Source organism: Haemorhous mexicanus, chromosome 1 (genome assembly GCF_027477595.1).
Source record: "Haemorhous mexicanus isolate bHaeMex1 chromosome 1, bHaeMex1.pri, whole genome shotgun sequence".
NCBI classification, from domain to species: Eukaryota; Metazoa; Chordata; class Aves; order Passeriformes; family Fringillidae; genus Haemorhous; species Haemorhous mexicanus.
In genome coordinates, this window is record NC_082341.1 from 55,927,330 (window position 1) to 55,943,753 (window position 16,424).

The window sequence follows — 16,424 nt, forward strand, 5'->3', positions numbered from 1 at the left end:
TTAAAACCTGACATAAATCTGTCAATTACTCTGCACTACATGAACCAGGTCACTAAATCATTAGAGGGGTCACTCTTTATTTTTTATTAGAGAATAATATGCTAATCAAAATTAAATTATTCAATTAGAAAGTTAAAGTAGACAAGACAATTGTGACTGAACACTAAATTGGAGCAATCAATTGTATTCTATTAGCTAAGAGTGGAAAGAGAATTGTTGGCAAAATGGAAGTTAATTAGAGGGCTGGGAATTTTCCTGTTGTGTTGCCAGAGAAAAATTGTTTGGAGGTGTAAATGTGCAAAGACCAAATAGCGCATGAGCAATGCCTAGGGATGGTGATGAAGAAAATTACATCACCAGTTTATTGAGGTGTGTAGCAAACTGGATTCTTACAATCTAGATGACTTTAGCTCTTAAACCAGAACTGGAAAGATGGGAAGAGGGGAGTGAAAGTTTCTTTTCACAGACACTATACACATTTCCTTCCAAAATTCTTGCTCCAGGAGAAATATGTCCGGGCACTGGAAAGCTGAAAAAAGGAATGATGACGAGAGCCAGAGGAGCATCCAGGCCCCGGTTGGGTAGAAGTACCATGCAAATAACACCTGGTGCTAATTTTTATGGGAGATATATGTTTAACTCCTCTGTTACTCCTCCCTTTCCCCTTTCTGTCTTCTGGTCAGTAAAATTATGTGTAGCAACAAGGCCATAGGATTTGTCTTTGTCAAGGATGAGTCAGCGATCACCCTTAAAAACAGGCTTACCCACCACATGCATTCCCTTGCAAGTCTATTCTACAAGGACCTGAGGAATAGGATCCTCACCTGAACTCCAGGGCTCCCTGGAAGTGAAGAAGCTGAGCCCAACAAAGCCTTAGCACCCTCCCACACATCCTATCTAGTCCAGCTGGTCATGGGCCAGTGTGTGATCCTGGCTGTGCTGCCAACAAACAGCCCAAGAAATGGCTGCTCCCACGCAGGCCTCATGCCCACTGTGGCAGTGGATCACAGGGCCCCTCTTGCACCTAAGGTTCTCCCCTGTGCCATAGCATGGAGTGAATGCTGTAAAGGCCACCATTTGCTGGGGTGGATGCCTGGGGCACAGCAGAAAAGCTGCCTAAGCCTGATCTAAACTTTCCTCGTGAGTTGGCCTGTGGGGGTGTGAGGAGGAGACAAAGGCAGTGAAAGGGTTCAAGTGAAATCCCAACTGGTTGATGAAGCGAAACATTCACCATGCACTTGCAGTTTTGTGTTTTAAATCACAGTGTGCTTGACTAGAATAGTTAAGATTTTTCATTGTTTAACCTGTGTGTTGACACGTATCAAGTGCATTGACTGCTATCTTGTTACGTGTAAACATTTTAAGCTTTACGGGTTCCAAAAGGCAGCTTGCCAGGCTCACTTAGCTTCCCAGTTTCTGTGTATATCCAGTTGGAAGACTTGGCTTTTGGCTGTACCACTGAAAATGGGTTGGCACCGTTTGCTTGGATGCAGAGCTAAGCATTTAAAATGTTGAAGTTGGGGCGATTTCTTCCTGGAGTAGTTGCCAGCTGCTATAATTTCTGCAGTGAGAAAGGAGCAGCCATTAGCCCAGTGGAGTGGCAATCGGAATTCCTAATGCATCTTGTCCTGATACAGCCTCACACTATAGTCACAGGACAAGGGGGAGTGTCTTTAAACTGAAAGAGGGTAAGCTGAGATAGATATTAGGAAAAAATCTTTACTCTGAGGGTGGTGAAGCACTGGAACAGATTGCCTAGAGAAGCTGTGGATGCTGCATGCCTGGAAGTGTTTTAAGACCAGGTTGGAGGAGGCCCTAGCAACCTGGTCTAATGGAAGTTGACCCTGCCTGTGGCAGGGGTATTGCAACTAAATGATCTTTAAGGTCCCTTCCAACCCAAACCATTCTGTGATTACTATCTTGGCCTCACTGTGGCCATATTCTGGAGGAAAACATGAGAGACAGGTGGCTTCCCCTCAACTTTCACAAGTCTCCAAAAGGTTACCTAGCAAGTAGTGCCTTAGTGCAAACATTGCCAGATGTCATTGTTTGCCTTTTAATATCTTCATACCAAAGTGTGTTCTCACCTTTTAAGAAATCTGCCTTTTTGACATGATATCCTTCCCTAGATAGTGTATTTAGAACAGTGGCTTTCTTTAAGTGCCTCAGTTAAGGGGCAATGAAAAATTTCCTTCTTACTATTCCCTTTATCAAGTCTTTGGATAATGTTCTTATTTCCAGTGTATTCAATTCAATTTCTGGTTATGCAAGTTAGGCAGCCTTTTGGGATGACACAGCCTTTTTCTATGCTGTGATCTACATAGATATACCTTCCTCATGCTATTTCCACTGTTAAATTTCCCTTCAAAAACACTGAGTGAGCATTGCAGCATTGTGGGTTTTTTCTCTTTTGAAAAACATTGATGTAAAAACTTTGAAGTAATGCAGTTATGCTAAAACTATGCATGTTTGATACTACAGAGTATGTAGTGTGATACTGCAGAGATTTTATTTTCATTGAACCAGAGACGTCCATCACTGCAGTACCTACATTAACATACATTTACTTCTGGATTCTGGTGCCTTCATCACTGAGGAGGTGTGATAGCTCTGGATAATGGTGTACCTTCATTTGGAAGCACAGAATTACTTGCCTTTTTTAAGTTGACTGGAGTATAAACTGTAATTTTCATGCATGTTTTCTGCCCTTCAGTCAGCATCATGGACCATTCTGAAGGTTACAGAAGTAAAAATGATAAATCTTTTAACTGACTGGTGAGCTACTGGTGGTCAGTTTTGATCATTCTTTTCCTTTTCTCTGATGTTGTAGGCCTCTGAGGTCTCTCGAAACAGAGGAGTTACTCTGTTGGCCAGACCAGGCAATAGTCTTGTAACAGCTATTCGAAACCAGCATCATCACGAGGCATTACCCCTGGGTGAGCCAAGTTGGTTTTTTTTCTTCTCAAAGCTCACAGAGGTGGGTTTTAGGACTTCTCATCAGCTGTGTGCACTGCCTTGTGTTACCCTGTGCCTCACTGGCAGTGCAGTGTGCCCCTGCAGAGTTCTGGTGACATGGCATATAAAGCCTCTGGTTTGATTTTACCTTTTCCAGCTTACAATGACAAGATTGTTGCATTTCTACGCCAACCCAACATTTTTGAGATGCTGCAGGAGCGTCAGCCCAGCCTGGCCAGAAACCATGCACTCAGGTACTGCTTTTTGCCAGACTGCTGTACCCTACTTCCAGGAAGCTCTTTTTGTAGCGGGGAAAACCAAATTCTAGTAACTGTAGTACAAAAGATGAACTTGGACCTCCTATGGAACTGCCACCGTTAAAGAGTAGATGGGAACCACCAGGATCCATGTAGTTACTATAGTTACTTTCCACAGACATCCAAGAAGTAAAATAAATATGAGCAAATAATGACCAGAAACTCCTCCTTCACCTGCAATTATTGCTTTATTTTTCAGAAGATAAGAACTAAAAGAGTATATGGATGGAAGTCAGCAGCAAAACCCCAATAAGTCCAGCAGAACCAGGATTTTGCTTCATGGTTGGATTTATACCCCTGTCATGGATATAGTCACACTAGATAATATAAAGTAATAGGAGCATTATTATGAAGTGGATTGTACTATTGTCTTTAATCTTTCTCACTTGACTTAAAGGTAGTGATTTCCAAAGTAGTTATATTGTGTCTTTCTTTTTCTTAAGCCGATTCCTTTCCTATTAGATTTTTTTCAAATCAGAAAAAACCAGAACCAATCACCAATACAACTTATACTCATTTGAATTCCAAAGTTCGAATTAACTGATTTTGGCCAAGAGCTTAAGCTGGTGTTAATCAATGTCAGCGGTGCCCATATGCACCAGCTGAGAGTTTGACCAAGAGTTTAGGTTGTACTGTGCAGTCAGAGGTCTGGCTGCAGGACTGCTGAAGGAGCAGAGGACCTCCAAATTCCTGCAGTGTGCTTTCTGCTGGTAGCCTTACTGATTCCTCATTTACCTCTGAGGGCCAGACAAAGAATTCTTTGGGTGTAAGGATTGGACTTCCTTCTGGAGGAATTGATACATGCAAATAAAATGAGAAATAGAATGAAAAATACTCTCAGTATTCAAGATGTACATTTCTGTAACTGAGAAATTTTTATCTTCACCATCAAATTATTCCAGACTATTTTTTTTTCTCAGCAGTAACTTGAATTCTCATTTCCCAGAGAAGAGATAATGCTTTTATCTCCTTTTGAGTAGAGAATAAAATTGACCACTGATAGGGGCTAGACAGCTTAGTCAGTGCATAATGAGATTTGTAATAGGATATTGAGCCTTTTGCCTCTAGGTCACTGCTGATTATACCTTGGGCCAGGAGTGATCCAAGCTACTGTCTAAAGCTCCTGCAGCAGGTGTTAAGCAAACTCCTAGGATGCAAAGTCCATCTTTTATGGACCTTGATTACAAGGTTCTAGAGCATATCCTTGGCTTGAGTATAATATTTTTACTCAATACTAGAATAAAAATATTTGGACAGTACAATGCTTTAGAAACACACTGATGGACTGGGGTGTAGATGCATATCTTCCATGATCCTAATCTGCTGATAGGATCCTATCCTATGTTTCCCAGTTTTTATTAACAAAAGGTGAGTTTACACATGCAACACATATTACACTGTATAACCTCTGTGTGATTAATTCATATCAATATATGTTAGAGTGTTATTTCCCAGATGGAAATGACAGAGGGAAAGGAAGTGGTATTACTGCAAATTCTGTTAACAAAAGGTGCTATGTTAGTTGTAGGCTTACACAAAAAATCTGCAGTTGGTGACCTGACATGTACACATGAAACTGGAGGACTAAGAAGCATTCTGTTCTCTAAAATAGGGAATAAAATCTCTTTCTTTTGGATCAGTAAACTGAGTGATGGAGACAGAATTTTTTTTGCAAGTTTGTTAGGAAGATTAGAAAATTAGACATATTGGATGTTTGCCATTTTTATAAGGAGATAAACAGAAACTGGCAAAATACCAAAGAATAACTACTCTATGCATGGCTCAAGCTGTGATAATGGCATGGTTTTTTCTGGCTTTGTATTTTTTTCTTCTCCTCTCCATAATATCACTTATGTTTCAGGGAGAAGATCCATTACATTCGGACAGAGGGTACACATGGGCTTGAAAAGTTGTCGTGTGATGCAGATTTAGTAATTCTGCTGAGGTAATCAATTTGATCAATAGCATAATGTCATTACTTAGAGTACCAGAAAATGGTCTGGCTCTTTCTCAGCATAATTGAAAAGATTTTGTTAAATCAGGTCATACTGATAGCCATCCAAAATGATTCAGCCAGAGTGTATCTGTCAATTTGTAATTCCTGGAAGGCAACTTCCATCAGTGCAGTAAATCCAGCTAGCTCAGTCAGTATGGCTGTTATCATCAAATAGCAGATAAAAAAGAGTCAGGTCAAAACGTTTCCTTTTCATGGAAAAAAATCTTGTTTTTTAAAGAAAGAAAAAAAAAAGAGAGGCAAAAAATCCCTTGTCTTTCTCACAATAATGTAACTGCTCATGAAATTGTTAATTTTACTGCAGCAGTGCTGCCACACATGCATGAAACCTCAATGTCCAGTGCAGTGGGCATTGTTTGGGTAATGAAGATAAGGCTTCAGTTTGTACTGGAACCAGAGAGCTTGGTCTTTAGGTCCTGCTTCTCCTCAGTGCAGCTAAGAACTTATTTTATTATCTTGGTCTGAGATAGGAAATGTTGCATTACCCAGGTGGGGTTGGTGTGCTATAATAGTGCTGCCTAATGCCGGAAGTTTAAAGCTTATTCCCATCATTTCAATTCAAGCAGTTAGAGCACTGAACTACATGAAAATGGCCCGAGTAAAACAGCCTGGGAGACAGAGTGTGCATCTTTACTTCTCTCTGCTAATGTGTTGAAGGTTCTCCTGTTTCCTATGTAGCCTCATGTCTTTGCTCTCCATCAGTGACTGAGCTATCATGTTAGCATGAAACATCTATTAAAATTCATTTTGTTCTTCATTGCTAGTGACCAGGCTGTCTTTGGGAAACCTATGGATTTTTTTAATACATGAGCTCAGAGATGCACCCAAACATCTGACACAATGAACTTGCACCATGCTGCATATTTACATTCCTTCATGTGATGAATGTGAACTAAATCTCTTCCTATGACTTTGCATGCAGCCTTTTTGAAGAGGATATCATGTCCTACATACCCCTGCAGGCTGCCTTCCATCCAGGTTACAGTTTTTCTCCTCGCTGCTCACCCTGTTCATCACCCCAAAACTCTCCAGGTAAGGAGATGGGAAAATTGGAACAAAATCTTGCATTTGTGGTATTTCTTCTAATAAATAGAAAAGAGCGGATTCAGAGCCAGCATCAGCTGTCAGCCTGCTAATTCCAGTGCCCACTCCAAATCTGATCCCAGCTGCTTTTTTTGCTGGATCAGTTTCCAGTGCTGCTGTGTGTCTATTGATACTCATACACCTTTTTATATCACTGGAAAGGATTAGGATAAGAGAGTGGTGTACTCCAAGCATAAGTCACTGACATGGAAGCACATTTATTTTATGTGACAGCAGCCAAGAGCACCTTCCAAATTGAAGGTGTGTTGCAACACTTCCAATACCCCTGGAAAGTTCAGTCTCTTCCACTCAATGTTCCAAAACCTTCTCTTCTTCCCTAGGCACATCTATTTTGAGATCTGAGGGGATCATCATCATCATCTAGCCTGACCTCCCGTGTTGAGCCTATTAACTTAGGTTCGACAGGAAACATATTTTCCAGAAAGACATGCTGTCTGAGAAGGTTATTTCCAGCTGTGCTATGTCTCTGTAGTTATTGTTTATGCTATAGAAATTTGAGGAGTTAATGTCTCCTTTTTTGCCAAGAGACACAACCCCCACCCCAGTCTCACTGTGGGGCTGTGTCCAGTGGCATCTTGAGAGAATCAACAGAAAAGTGATCTGAAGAAATTCATTTTTGGCGGAGCTTTTTGAGCATGCATTTAAATTATCTGATTTCAAACAAAATTAATGGACAAGAGAGGTTCAAATCTTGGATGTGGATGTGGAAAATGGAAAGGTTTTTTGATGTGAAGAAGTTAAATGCTAAACCCTTTTCTACGGGAGAACAGTGTTCTGTCAGAATGTCCTATTTTCTTTAATGAGTTTTAACACCATTGTGAGTACAAGTTCCCCTTGTCTACATCAGGACAGGTCATAAGCAAGTCTCCTTCAGGACAAGAATCCAAGTATATGGCACAAATGTGACTTAGGAGACTGTTCTTGTGAAAACACAAGGGCAAATACTCATTTCCAGCAATACACTGTCTTCTTGCTAATTTCTGTCCTGGTTATAGAGCCCATGAGAGCACCCTTTCTCTTATGTCCTGGGGGGAAACAAAAGGCTGAAGAAGAAAGAAATGTTGCAGGGGATTCTCTTTGTGCTGCATGTATATATAGAGCAGCATTTTCTGTTTTACCAGCAGAGACAGTAATGTCCTTCCCTCATGGCAACCACATATTTTGGGCTCCCACTAAATGTGATGGGCTTTTTTTTGTCTTTCTCGTGGAGCATTTGTTGCCAGATTTCTCATAAAAGGTCTGGTTTTTGTTGTCTTTTGTAATGAGATATGTAAATGGCATTTCATTAATCCATTATTTGGCCTTTTATGCCATGGCACTTGTTTATACAAAGAGAATAATCTCCTACTTTGAGAATGTAGCCTTCAAAACAAAACAGGTTCCAAATTGCTGAAAAATCTGCTGTTGTGCGTGAATCGTAATAGGGAAATGTAGCATTTCCTGCTGACAGAAATCCTTTTTGATGCCACAGAGGGGTTTTGTGTTGATAGCTGGAAGTGTTTAATATACAGTCAGATTAACACAGGGAAACCTGACTCCCAGCTTGGCTGGGTTGCTAGGCTCCAATGAGAAGCATTGCTCTGAGTTTCAGAGGTTTAATCCTGCCATGTAAGAAGATCTCCTATACAATGCAGAGGAGAGAGATGTCTTCAAAGTGCAACAGGGAAAGAAAACCTAAATGCCACTGACCATGAAAGGTAGATGCCTTTCTGATCCTTCAGTTTCCATTCAGTCACAGCTAAAGGCAGAGGCAACACAAGGACACACACAAGGTGAGCTTAACAGTACTTTTAGTGAAGAGGATACAGTCCCTGGAAGTTCGTTTCAATCACTGAATTACAGGAACTTACAACTATTGATGCCAGATAGAGCAAAACTAACACTGTATACCTGCAAAAAGTTCCTAACACATTTATTAACCAGCTCTCCGTGGAAACATCAGCTGCATGATTTGGAAGCATGTCAAGCCCCTTACACTTTAGTGTGCTGTTTATTTTCCTTCCAGGGCTGCAGCGAGCAAGTGCAAGAGCACCTTCTCCATACAGGAGGGACTTTGAAGCCAAGCTGCGCAATTTCTATCGAAAACTTGAAGCCAAAGGGTATGGGCAAGGTCCAGGGAAAATTAAGTAAGTATTACAATCACTCAGTTAGTTTAACAGGACACAATTTTGTCTTTTGTCATTCATTGTCCATGAGGGATAGGGAGTGTAAAACACCCTGGAGATTGCATTTATTACATAACCTCAGGGAAAGATAAGATCTTCATATACTCTGCAAAAAAATGACTTTCAAGAGGCTCTTGTGTGGAAGTTTTACTTCTTAAAGATTCGTATTCTCTTACACTCCCATTTCTTGCCTATTTATCAGGCATTCATACTCCTACCTATTCATATTCCTACCTATAATTTGCCAGTAGGAGAATTATTCTTCCAGGCAAACACCCACCACATATTAACAACAGTTATATCATTGTAATGGCAGGATGACTCTAAAGTCTTTGGATCTACATATCAGTAGATGTGTATAACTCAGGATATCAGTGTAACTCAGGACCAGAACATGATCCTAAACAAGTTAGTCTGTATGTGCAGGTTTAACTTTCCATAGTTCTTTGTGTTGATAGCCCTCCTGGATTTGAACTGGAGAGATTTGTGCCAGTCTTCATGTATTTGGGGTTCTCTGTCATTTGATTGTGGAGTTTTTTTCCATTCATCTTGTTAGTTTGAGTCTGTACCAACTTGTGCTCAATCTAGTTATCCAACTTTGCCAAAGGCTGTGGGCTGTTTCTAAGGTATTTCCTGGGCATCTGGTTGAATTTATGCCTCAGGTTGGCTTCCTACCAAAGGACATCTGTTGTGGAAAAAATAAAAGTATCAAGCCAAGCAATTTATTCCAGGCAAATGTCATCAGCAAAATGATCTTATAGAGCTGAGGAGTCCTAGCTGGTGGTTACCCCTTTTGGTGTCCTGCTAAATGGGTCCAAGGCAGATGCTAAATATATTTTAGAAGGTCTGTTTAAAATGTCCATGAACATATGAGCAAGAAGGGTTTCTTGCACAGATGATGTGTAAAAGTACTATCCATTAAGTTGTTGTAGAGATTAGTAAGGGAATGAGAGATGTGTTGTATAAACAGAGGCTCAAACTCCCTTTGCTTCCCTTGCCACAGAGGCAGTATGTCCATGGACATTCACTGGATTAAATCCCAGAAGTGTTTGGGGCCAGTTCCAGAAAGCTGGGACTTCATATGCACAGGAAACTCACAGCCCCCTCTACCCCCTCTACCATATAAATTTGTACGTATGGGTTGTTGCGGAGAGCAGAGCAGCACTTTGAACCTAATCATGGCATTGAATTCACCTTCAAGGCACATAGAAAAGCCAGTGGAAACCCGTAATGGTCAAGTAGCATGGGCACCAGCAGATGCCATTTTATTAAGTTCTCTGAGAAGGAATGTCTCTCTCTAAAGCTGTTGTTTACCTTCAGCCTCACAAGCTCCCCCAAGACCCAGTGATCAGATCTGTATTTCCCTTTGCAGGTTGATTATACGGCGTGACCACCTGCTGGAAGGCACCTTCAACCAGGTAATGGCCTATTCGCGCAAGGAGCTCCAGCGCAACAAACTCTACGTCACGTTCGTCGGCGAGGAAGGGTAGGGAGCCACACAATGCTCTCAGCTCTGAAGTAGCTGTTATGTTGCCAAACAACAAGTTGACTAAGGCTGAACCTGTCTTGTTATGAAATGTTTCTTTGGTTTTGTTTTACCTCTGAGTAAGTGATTCATCTTAATGAACTCAAACATTTTTTAAAAATAACAATAACAATAATGATTCATTTTCCTATAACACCTTCCATCTAGATGTCTCAAAGTGACAGATTAAGTGGTTAAATCTATTGTCATCTTGTTTGCTGTAGATTTTTTGACAGGCTGGAAGGAAAAAACTCAACTTCAGGCCAATATTTACACACTGAATCGGTCTGAGGGCTATAGTTAGAGACCAGACCTTTATCCAGTTTGTTACTCTGACTCTTCACAGTAGATCTGGTTTTGCTTTAAAAATTTTAGCTTTGCATGCCAACTAATGATCATTTGTTTTCCATATGTGGATTTCTTGTTTCCATCTGAAGTGAGAAACGTTAATGCTGTTTAGTCCTTAAAATTTAATTCCTGCAGTTGTAATCTGAAAGCAATAGAAGTTTCCTGAGAAGGCCTTTTCTCAGGAAGCCTTGTGTACAACTCTTAAAGTCCATGAGCCATTTTTGTATGATGAAAGCCAACCCCTGACCTTTTGTTTTCAAATGTAAGCACAACCTTTCAAAGCCACCCTGGCTCACCTCAAGAGATATATTGTAATGGAGGCTTAATCCACACGCTTTTATAATGGAAAGACCATTATGTGTGTGTTTCCAGTGTGCCATATGACAAAGGCGTGAAATTGTATTTCAGTAGCTTTGCATATAAAGTTTCTTTTTTTCAAAAACCATGTGATGTGTGTAGGATTTCAATCCCAAAGGTATCAGACAGTACCTGAGGCAATTCTCAACATCTCCAGCAACTGCTGACACTCTCAGCTCTGAGGTGTCATGGCAAGCGAAGGGCTTCTCTCCCTTGTCTCCAGACAGGTTATGTACAGTGGGAAACAGAAGTTGCCAGTCTCAAAGAGAGTCACTTGGTGACCTCAGTATCAGGGTTTTTTCTATCTTACTTTTTATTCCCTGTGGATTCAATATTGTGTAACAGAGGTCATCTTTCACAGCTGATCTTGCCTCTGGCCTGCAAGTAAAGCATAAACTTGTAGTACACTTCAGTTTATGTTTTTGGAATAGCATTCTGGAATGCTAATACTGGCCAAAGTCATATTGTCTTCTGTGTGGCATGGTGTCCTCAGGAGAAATTACAAACCAATTTGATGTGCAAATTCATTAATTTTTCACTGATTCGTTTACATCTGAAGACACATTCCTCTAGGGTTTCTGCTGCTTAATGCTAATATACATTCTGCTGGAACTAGTCCAAGATGCCAATTCCCTACTGAAGAGTTGATGCTGTATGGCCACGTGATGCTGTATGGGCGCAGCTTCCCACGGTTCAAAGAAAAAGGCCGTTGAAAATGAACTATAAAGGCTTTATGATGTGTTTGTGTGTTGCCCAGAAATGCAATCGCTAGTCTCCCATTGGAGGTTTTTGAACATAGACACATCTTGTTTGTGTTTGAGTTCTTTACTCCAGCCATTATCAGGCTTAACCCAGTACTTTGATGTCCATGGAACCAGACCTGGTCCATGGCTGGCACTGGTGGGTCATGTGGGCTTGTTACCATCCTCTTTTGCAGATGTGGCTTTCGTGTCATCACATGATCCTAGAGCTAAAGGTCCTCTAAGAGAGTACTGAATCTCCAGATATAAAACACAGGAGAATGGGCCCATCTACCCTTTGCCATATTTCTAGTTGCACAACTCAATCATTCAACCCCTTTCACTTATGCTTCTATAACTCCATAGCACAGACCATTCTGATCCAGTTGCAGAGCTTTTTACTTACTTTGCAATTGTTAAGTAGAAGGAGTAGTGTCCACCTCAGAAAATCTTTTGGCACGCATGATATATGGCTACAGATCATTCTTCATATTGCTACATGTAGGAAAAACCTACTCACCATTATTAGGAATGATCTGTTTTTAATAAATCCACCGCAGTTTTCATTTAATGAATTCAGGAAAAATTTTTAGTCTTGTTTCCCTTTTGTTCTTCCAAGTTGAGTGTAAAAAATTCAAGGGGAAAAAAAGAGGCTCTCTACAGAGCAAATTCATACAACAGCAAAGCTCAATTTAAGGTGTACCACATGAAAATAGCAGAAAAGTGGAAGGGCTTGGATGGAACAAGCAAGGAATCACCATTCTGTCTTAAGAGACAAAATCCTGCTGGGATTTGGTCTTGTTCTTTATTGTTTCCGTAGCTAAAAAAAGCATCCTTGGGGCTAGATTTGGGTACATCTCAGTGTAGAAGGGTCAAAGCAATTTCTGCTTTAGCCCAGGCTTTGTCTGTAAACCCAGGTGTTCACAGGCAATTCAAACCCACTCACTAGAAAGCTACCCCTCTGCTCGCCAGCCAGCTGATGCAGGGCTGAGCCTTCTACCTCCAGTTTGCTAAGCTTTTGGAACTAAGGAAAGTAAACTACTTGAGGCATGGCATGTGTGCCAGTTATGATTCCTCCCAGATCAGCCTGGATATTAGTGAAGTTTTGGCATTGCAACTTGTTTAGGACTCGGAATCAAGTTTTGAGAGGAGAGATGAATCATGTTAGAAACACTTGACTACACAGGCTGCTGTACTAAGACAGCAGCCAATGTAGGCAAACCCAGGAAATCCACTAAAATGACAAGAGCCTCATTTTGTCTTTTCTCCCTTTTTCTTTCCAGGTTGGACTACAGCGGCCCCTCCCGGGAATTCTTTTTCCTTCTGTCTCAGGAGCTCTTCAATCCCTATTATGGGCTGTTTGAGTATTCAGCCAATGACACTTACACTGTACAGATCAGCCCCATGTCTGCCTTTGTTGAAAATCACCTGGAATGGTAAGAACATTTTTTGCAGAGCTGAACAATTGTTTCAGAGCAATAAAAAAAATGGAAAAGCAAAACAGAAACTCCCAGTTTAGACTGGAGTACATATAAATATTGCTAATTCTGGGAAGAGGTGGGGAAGTAGGTTGTGAAAAGGAAGAGATGAACAAAACATAAATACGAGAGCAGGCTCTAAAAAAGCAGTTGTGATGAAGTACTACTACTAAAGTATCCTGCTGGCATTACTTGGAACTTGGTGTTTGTGAACTTCTGTGTGAATATAAAAAGGACAGGGAGAAGAGCAATCCTTAATCCAGTCTTCATCTCCTTCATCCCTTTCTAAGAAGAGCCAGTGTAACCTTTCCATACATCAGATAGCATTGTGTTTGTAAGCTGTACGGTGTTCTCTGAGAGTCACATTGCTGCTCTGTTCCTACCACAGGCCTTAAAAAAGGCCCAGTGAAAGCAGTTTCCCTTTTCTTCCCTGACAGAGTGTCCCTCCTTGTCTGGGGCAAGGCCGGAAGAGTGAGCAGATATTTTAGCTTACTAAGTATGTAGGTGAATTTCTGATCTTGTTTCTTTATCAAAAGTTCTGAAAGCATATTGTGATGTCCTTATTTTCTCTTTCTGCCTCCAGATCTGTCTGTCTCTGGGAGTTGTTTTCACTTTGGTAGTTTCAGATGTGGTTAAGCGAAGCATAGGCTGCAAGCCCCGGGCTTCGCTTGGTCCCTTGTGGGATTTCATTGTGTCAAAGAAGTGCTACCACATGGGTTTGTTCCTATGATGATTTTCTTTGTCAATCTCACTGGCTCCTCTCAGAGATCCTTTTCTTAAAATGGGAGGCAGGCCCCTTTTAAATTGCAAATAGTATATGTTCCTCTATTCTTGTGAATAGACCCTCCTTTGCTTGGCTTACAGCAGGTGGGAGATCAAGAACAGTTGTGCTGTCACCTCTGTTAAAGTTGCCGGGGGAAAAGGAATGTTGCTTGGGACTGGCATGATTTCTAAATTGTTGGAATTTTTTTTGTATTATCATTACCAGCAGTGAAGCTAACAGTGATCCTTGCTTTAGAGTGTTTCTCTACTGACGTGAGCAGGAAGAGAGCAGCTTAATTCTTACAGCTTGTTCACCTACCATTGCAATCCTGTTCATTAGGCATTATCTGGAGCCTTCCTAATTTTCAAGAAGAAATCAAGTCTGTCCCGTGTCCTATCTTAACAGACAGCATGGATACACTTCTGATTTAGGAGACTGTTATTTGTGGAGATTTATTTTGACATCCAGGCAGAGGACCAGCTAGGCAGGTGCAAACTCATGATCATTCTGCCCACATTGTGACAAAGCTGAACACAGACCTCTGTGTCCAGCGATGGCATTGCCATGTTATCTCAGCAGCAGGTGAAACATGCCCTTGGCTCTTATGTGTTATAAACACTGTCCTTGCAAATAGTTGCAATTTTCTTAAGTGATAAATTCTGCTGCAAAACATATATGCTGTGTTTGATCCCCTTCATTTTGTCCTTATGTGCCTTGGAAGATTTCAGCATGAAAGAGGCAGGTTTTTAAAGGTGTCCTGGGTATATAGAACAGCAGAAAGACACCTAATATGATTTTCCTGTAGCAATTAGCATTTAACCCAAAAATCAGCAGCAGTCAGACACGTAGGCTGTTTCTCCAACTGCACATATCAATCCAGCTTCTTGAATGCAGAATGTTATTTGGCCTTCAGACATTTTTGTTTTCCTATTTTCAAGAGATAACTTCGGCCTCTTGCCCTGCAGAAGGAAATAAATGCTATGAATGAAGAGGTTTGCACATGCAGTATTGTAAATAGGGCAAGATTGCATAACCCAAGGGAAAGATAAGCAATCCAGTCGGTGCTTGGAAATACTTCATGAACCTGTTATGGAAATAATTGCCTGAGACCAGCAGTTTATAATTAGCCTGATAGGTTTCATGATTGGCTTGTAGATATCTAGACATTCTAAATGTTTTTATACTGTGTGACTGATCTCAGCTATTCATGTGTAACCTTAGAGTCCTGTGTTCAGAATTCTGTGCAGCCTGCGAAGATAGGAATTGGACCAACCTGTTTGAAACTGAGTTCAGTTCTCCCATTAAGGCTTTACAAGCTAACTTCTGTGAGGACACTGTACTAACTGCCTTGTTGCTCTTTGTTCCTGAGGAATGACGTTTTCTGATGTTCCCAGGCTTTCTTCACTCTCATCAAATCAGAGCTAGAACTTCTGTTTCTCAGGTTTATTTGTTGATAAGATTCCAGCAGAGCCTCCTCCCTGTCACGTGCCAGAAATAGATATCACTTTCCTGTTCTCAAATCTGTTATGAAGCACCAGCTAACATAGATGAATCAGTTTGAGAGTTCCAGGGTCACAGGTAATTAATATTCATAGTCTTTTCAAAGCTTGAAGTCTGATGTCAGTCACGAAAACCACACAACCACGATTGGTTTAGATTTGCAGATTTCTTCAGCTGTATGCTTTTTGGTGCTGTGGGGCTTGTTATTTATGTGAAATCTAACCTTGGCATGTTTTTCTCTATAGTGCTTCTGCAAGACCTCTCCAGACACAGATATATTAAGAAACAGACCTAGCAAAAAAATGCTCTCAAAATTATTTTACATTTTCTCTTTCTTAAGCGAACAGTGGTGAATTTGAGATGAATACAACAAAATGCAAAGATGTGAGGTTTTATTCATATTGGCAGAATGAAGAAATACACTGCTCTTTTTCCCCAGCCTAAAAGTTACAGTTCTGCCCCTTTTAGGGGCTTATTTCATGCTTTGCTCTTTGTACAAACAGCATTCTGAGTCCAAAATGAGCACATCAAAGCACAGACTAGTTGTATATATGCCAAGTTAAGTAAGAGACATAATGACTGGAAAATATTTCTCATTTATGGAGAAACTGAGATTTAACACCTTTCCTGCAAGCTTCCATTGAATAAGACTTTTTCCTTCAGTTAACATATGTGAATACTGAACACAAGAAATAACAGATATCACACATTTTTAAAGTTAAAATATTTTAAATCCCCTTCTATCTGAAAGGACAAATACAACCCCTAGACCAAAGAAGTTTGATGATATATTTTTATCTGCATGGTATAGAATGCACCTGAAGCTTGTAGCCAGAAAAGCTGCTTTTAATCCGTGCCAGTAATGAGCCATTCTATCTGATCTAGGTAAATGTGTCTAGCTTTTTGCCTAGATATTTGAAAACATTTTGTGAAATACACCCCCACTGGAGGTACTTCACCCTTTTCCACATAAGTGGGCAAAATGCGGAACAAAAGAAAAAAATGTGAAAACAAGCCCAGTCTCTGCATAAAAAACCAAATGGCCTAGACAGAAAAAAATCATTCACAGACATTCATTTGGAGATCTGAGGGATGTTAACTTGAAACATCTTTTTTCTGTGTTTTCATTGTGAATTAGGGACAGCATGGGTTTTTGTA

General features: G+C 40.6%; 1 protein-coding gene across 2 annotated transcripts in view; it reads left to right on the forward strand.

Moving 5' to 3' along the window:
- Positions 1 to 16,424, forward strand: part of HECW1 (HECT, C2 and WW domain containing E3 ubiquitin protein ligase 1) — a 255,096-nt gene that overhangs the window by 206,287 nt on the left and 32,385 nt on the right. For both annotated transcript variants that reach the window (XM_059849894.1, XM_059849903.1), the window contains exons 16-22: positions 2,831 to 2,936; positions 3,113 to 3,209; positions 5,134 to 5,217; positions 6,209 to 6,318; positions 8,396 to 8,516; positions 9,928 to 10,041; positions 12,809 to 12,961. In XM_059849894.1, the coding sequence (XP_059705877.1) occupies positions 2,831 to 2,936; positions 3,113 to 3,209; positions 5,134 to 5,217; positions 6,209 to 6,318; positions 8,396 to 8,516; positions 9,928 to 10,041; positions 12,809 to 12,961 (785 nt within the window). The remainder of the gene's footprint in view (positions 1 to 2,830; positions 2,937 to 3,112; positions 3,210 to 5,133; positions 5,218 to 6,208; positions 6,319 to 8,395; positions 8,517 to 9,927; positions 10,042 to 12,808; positions 12,962 to 16,424) is intronic.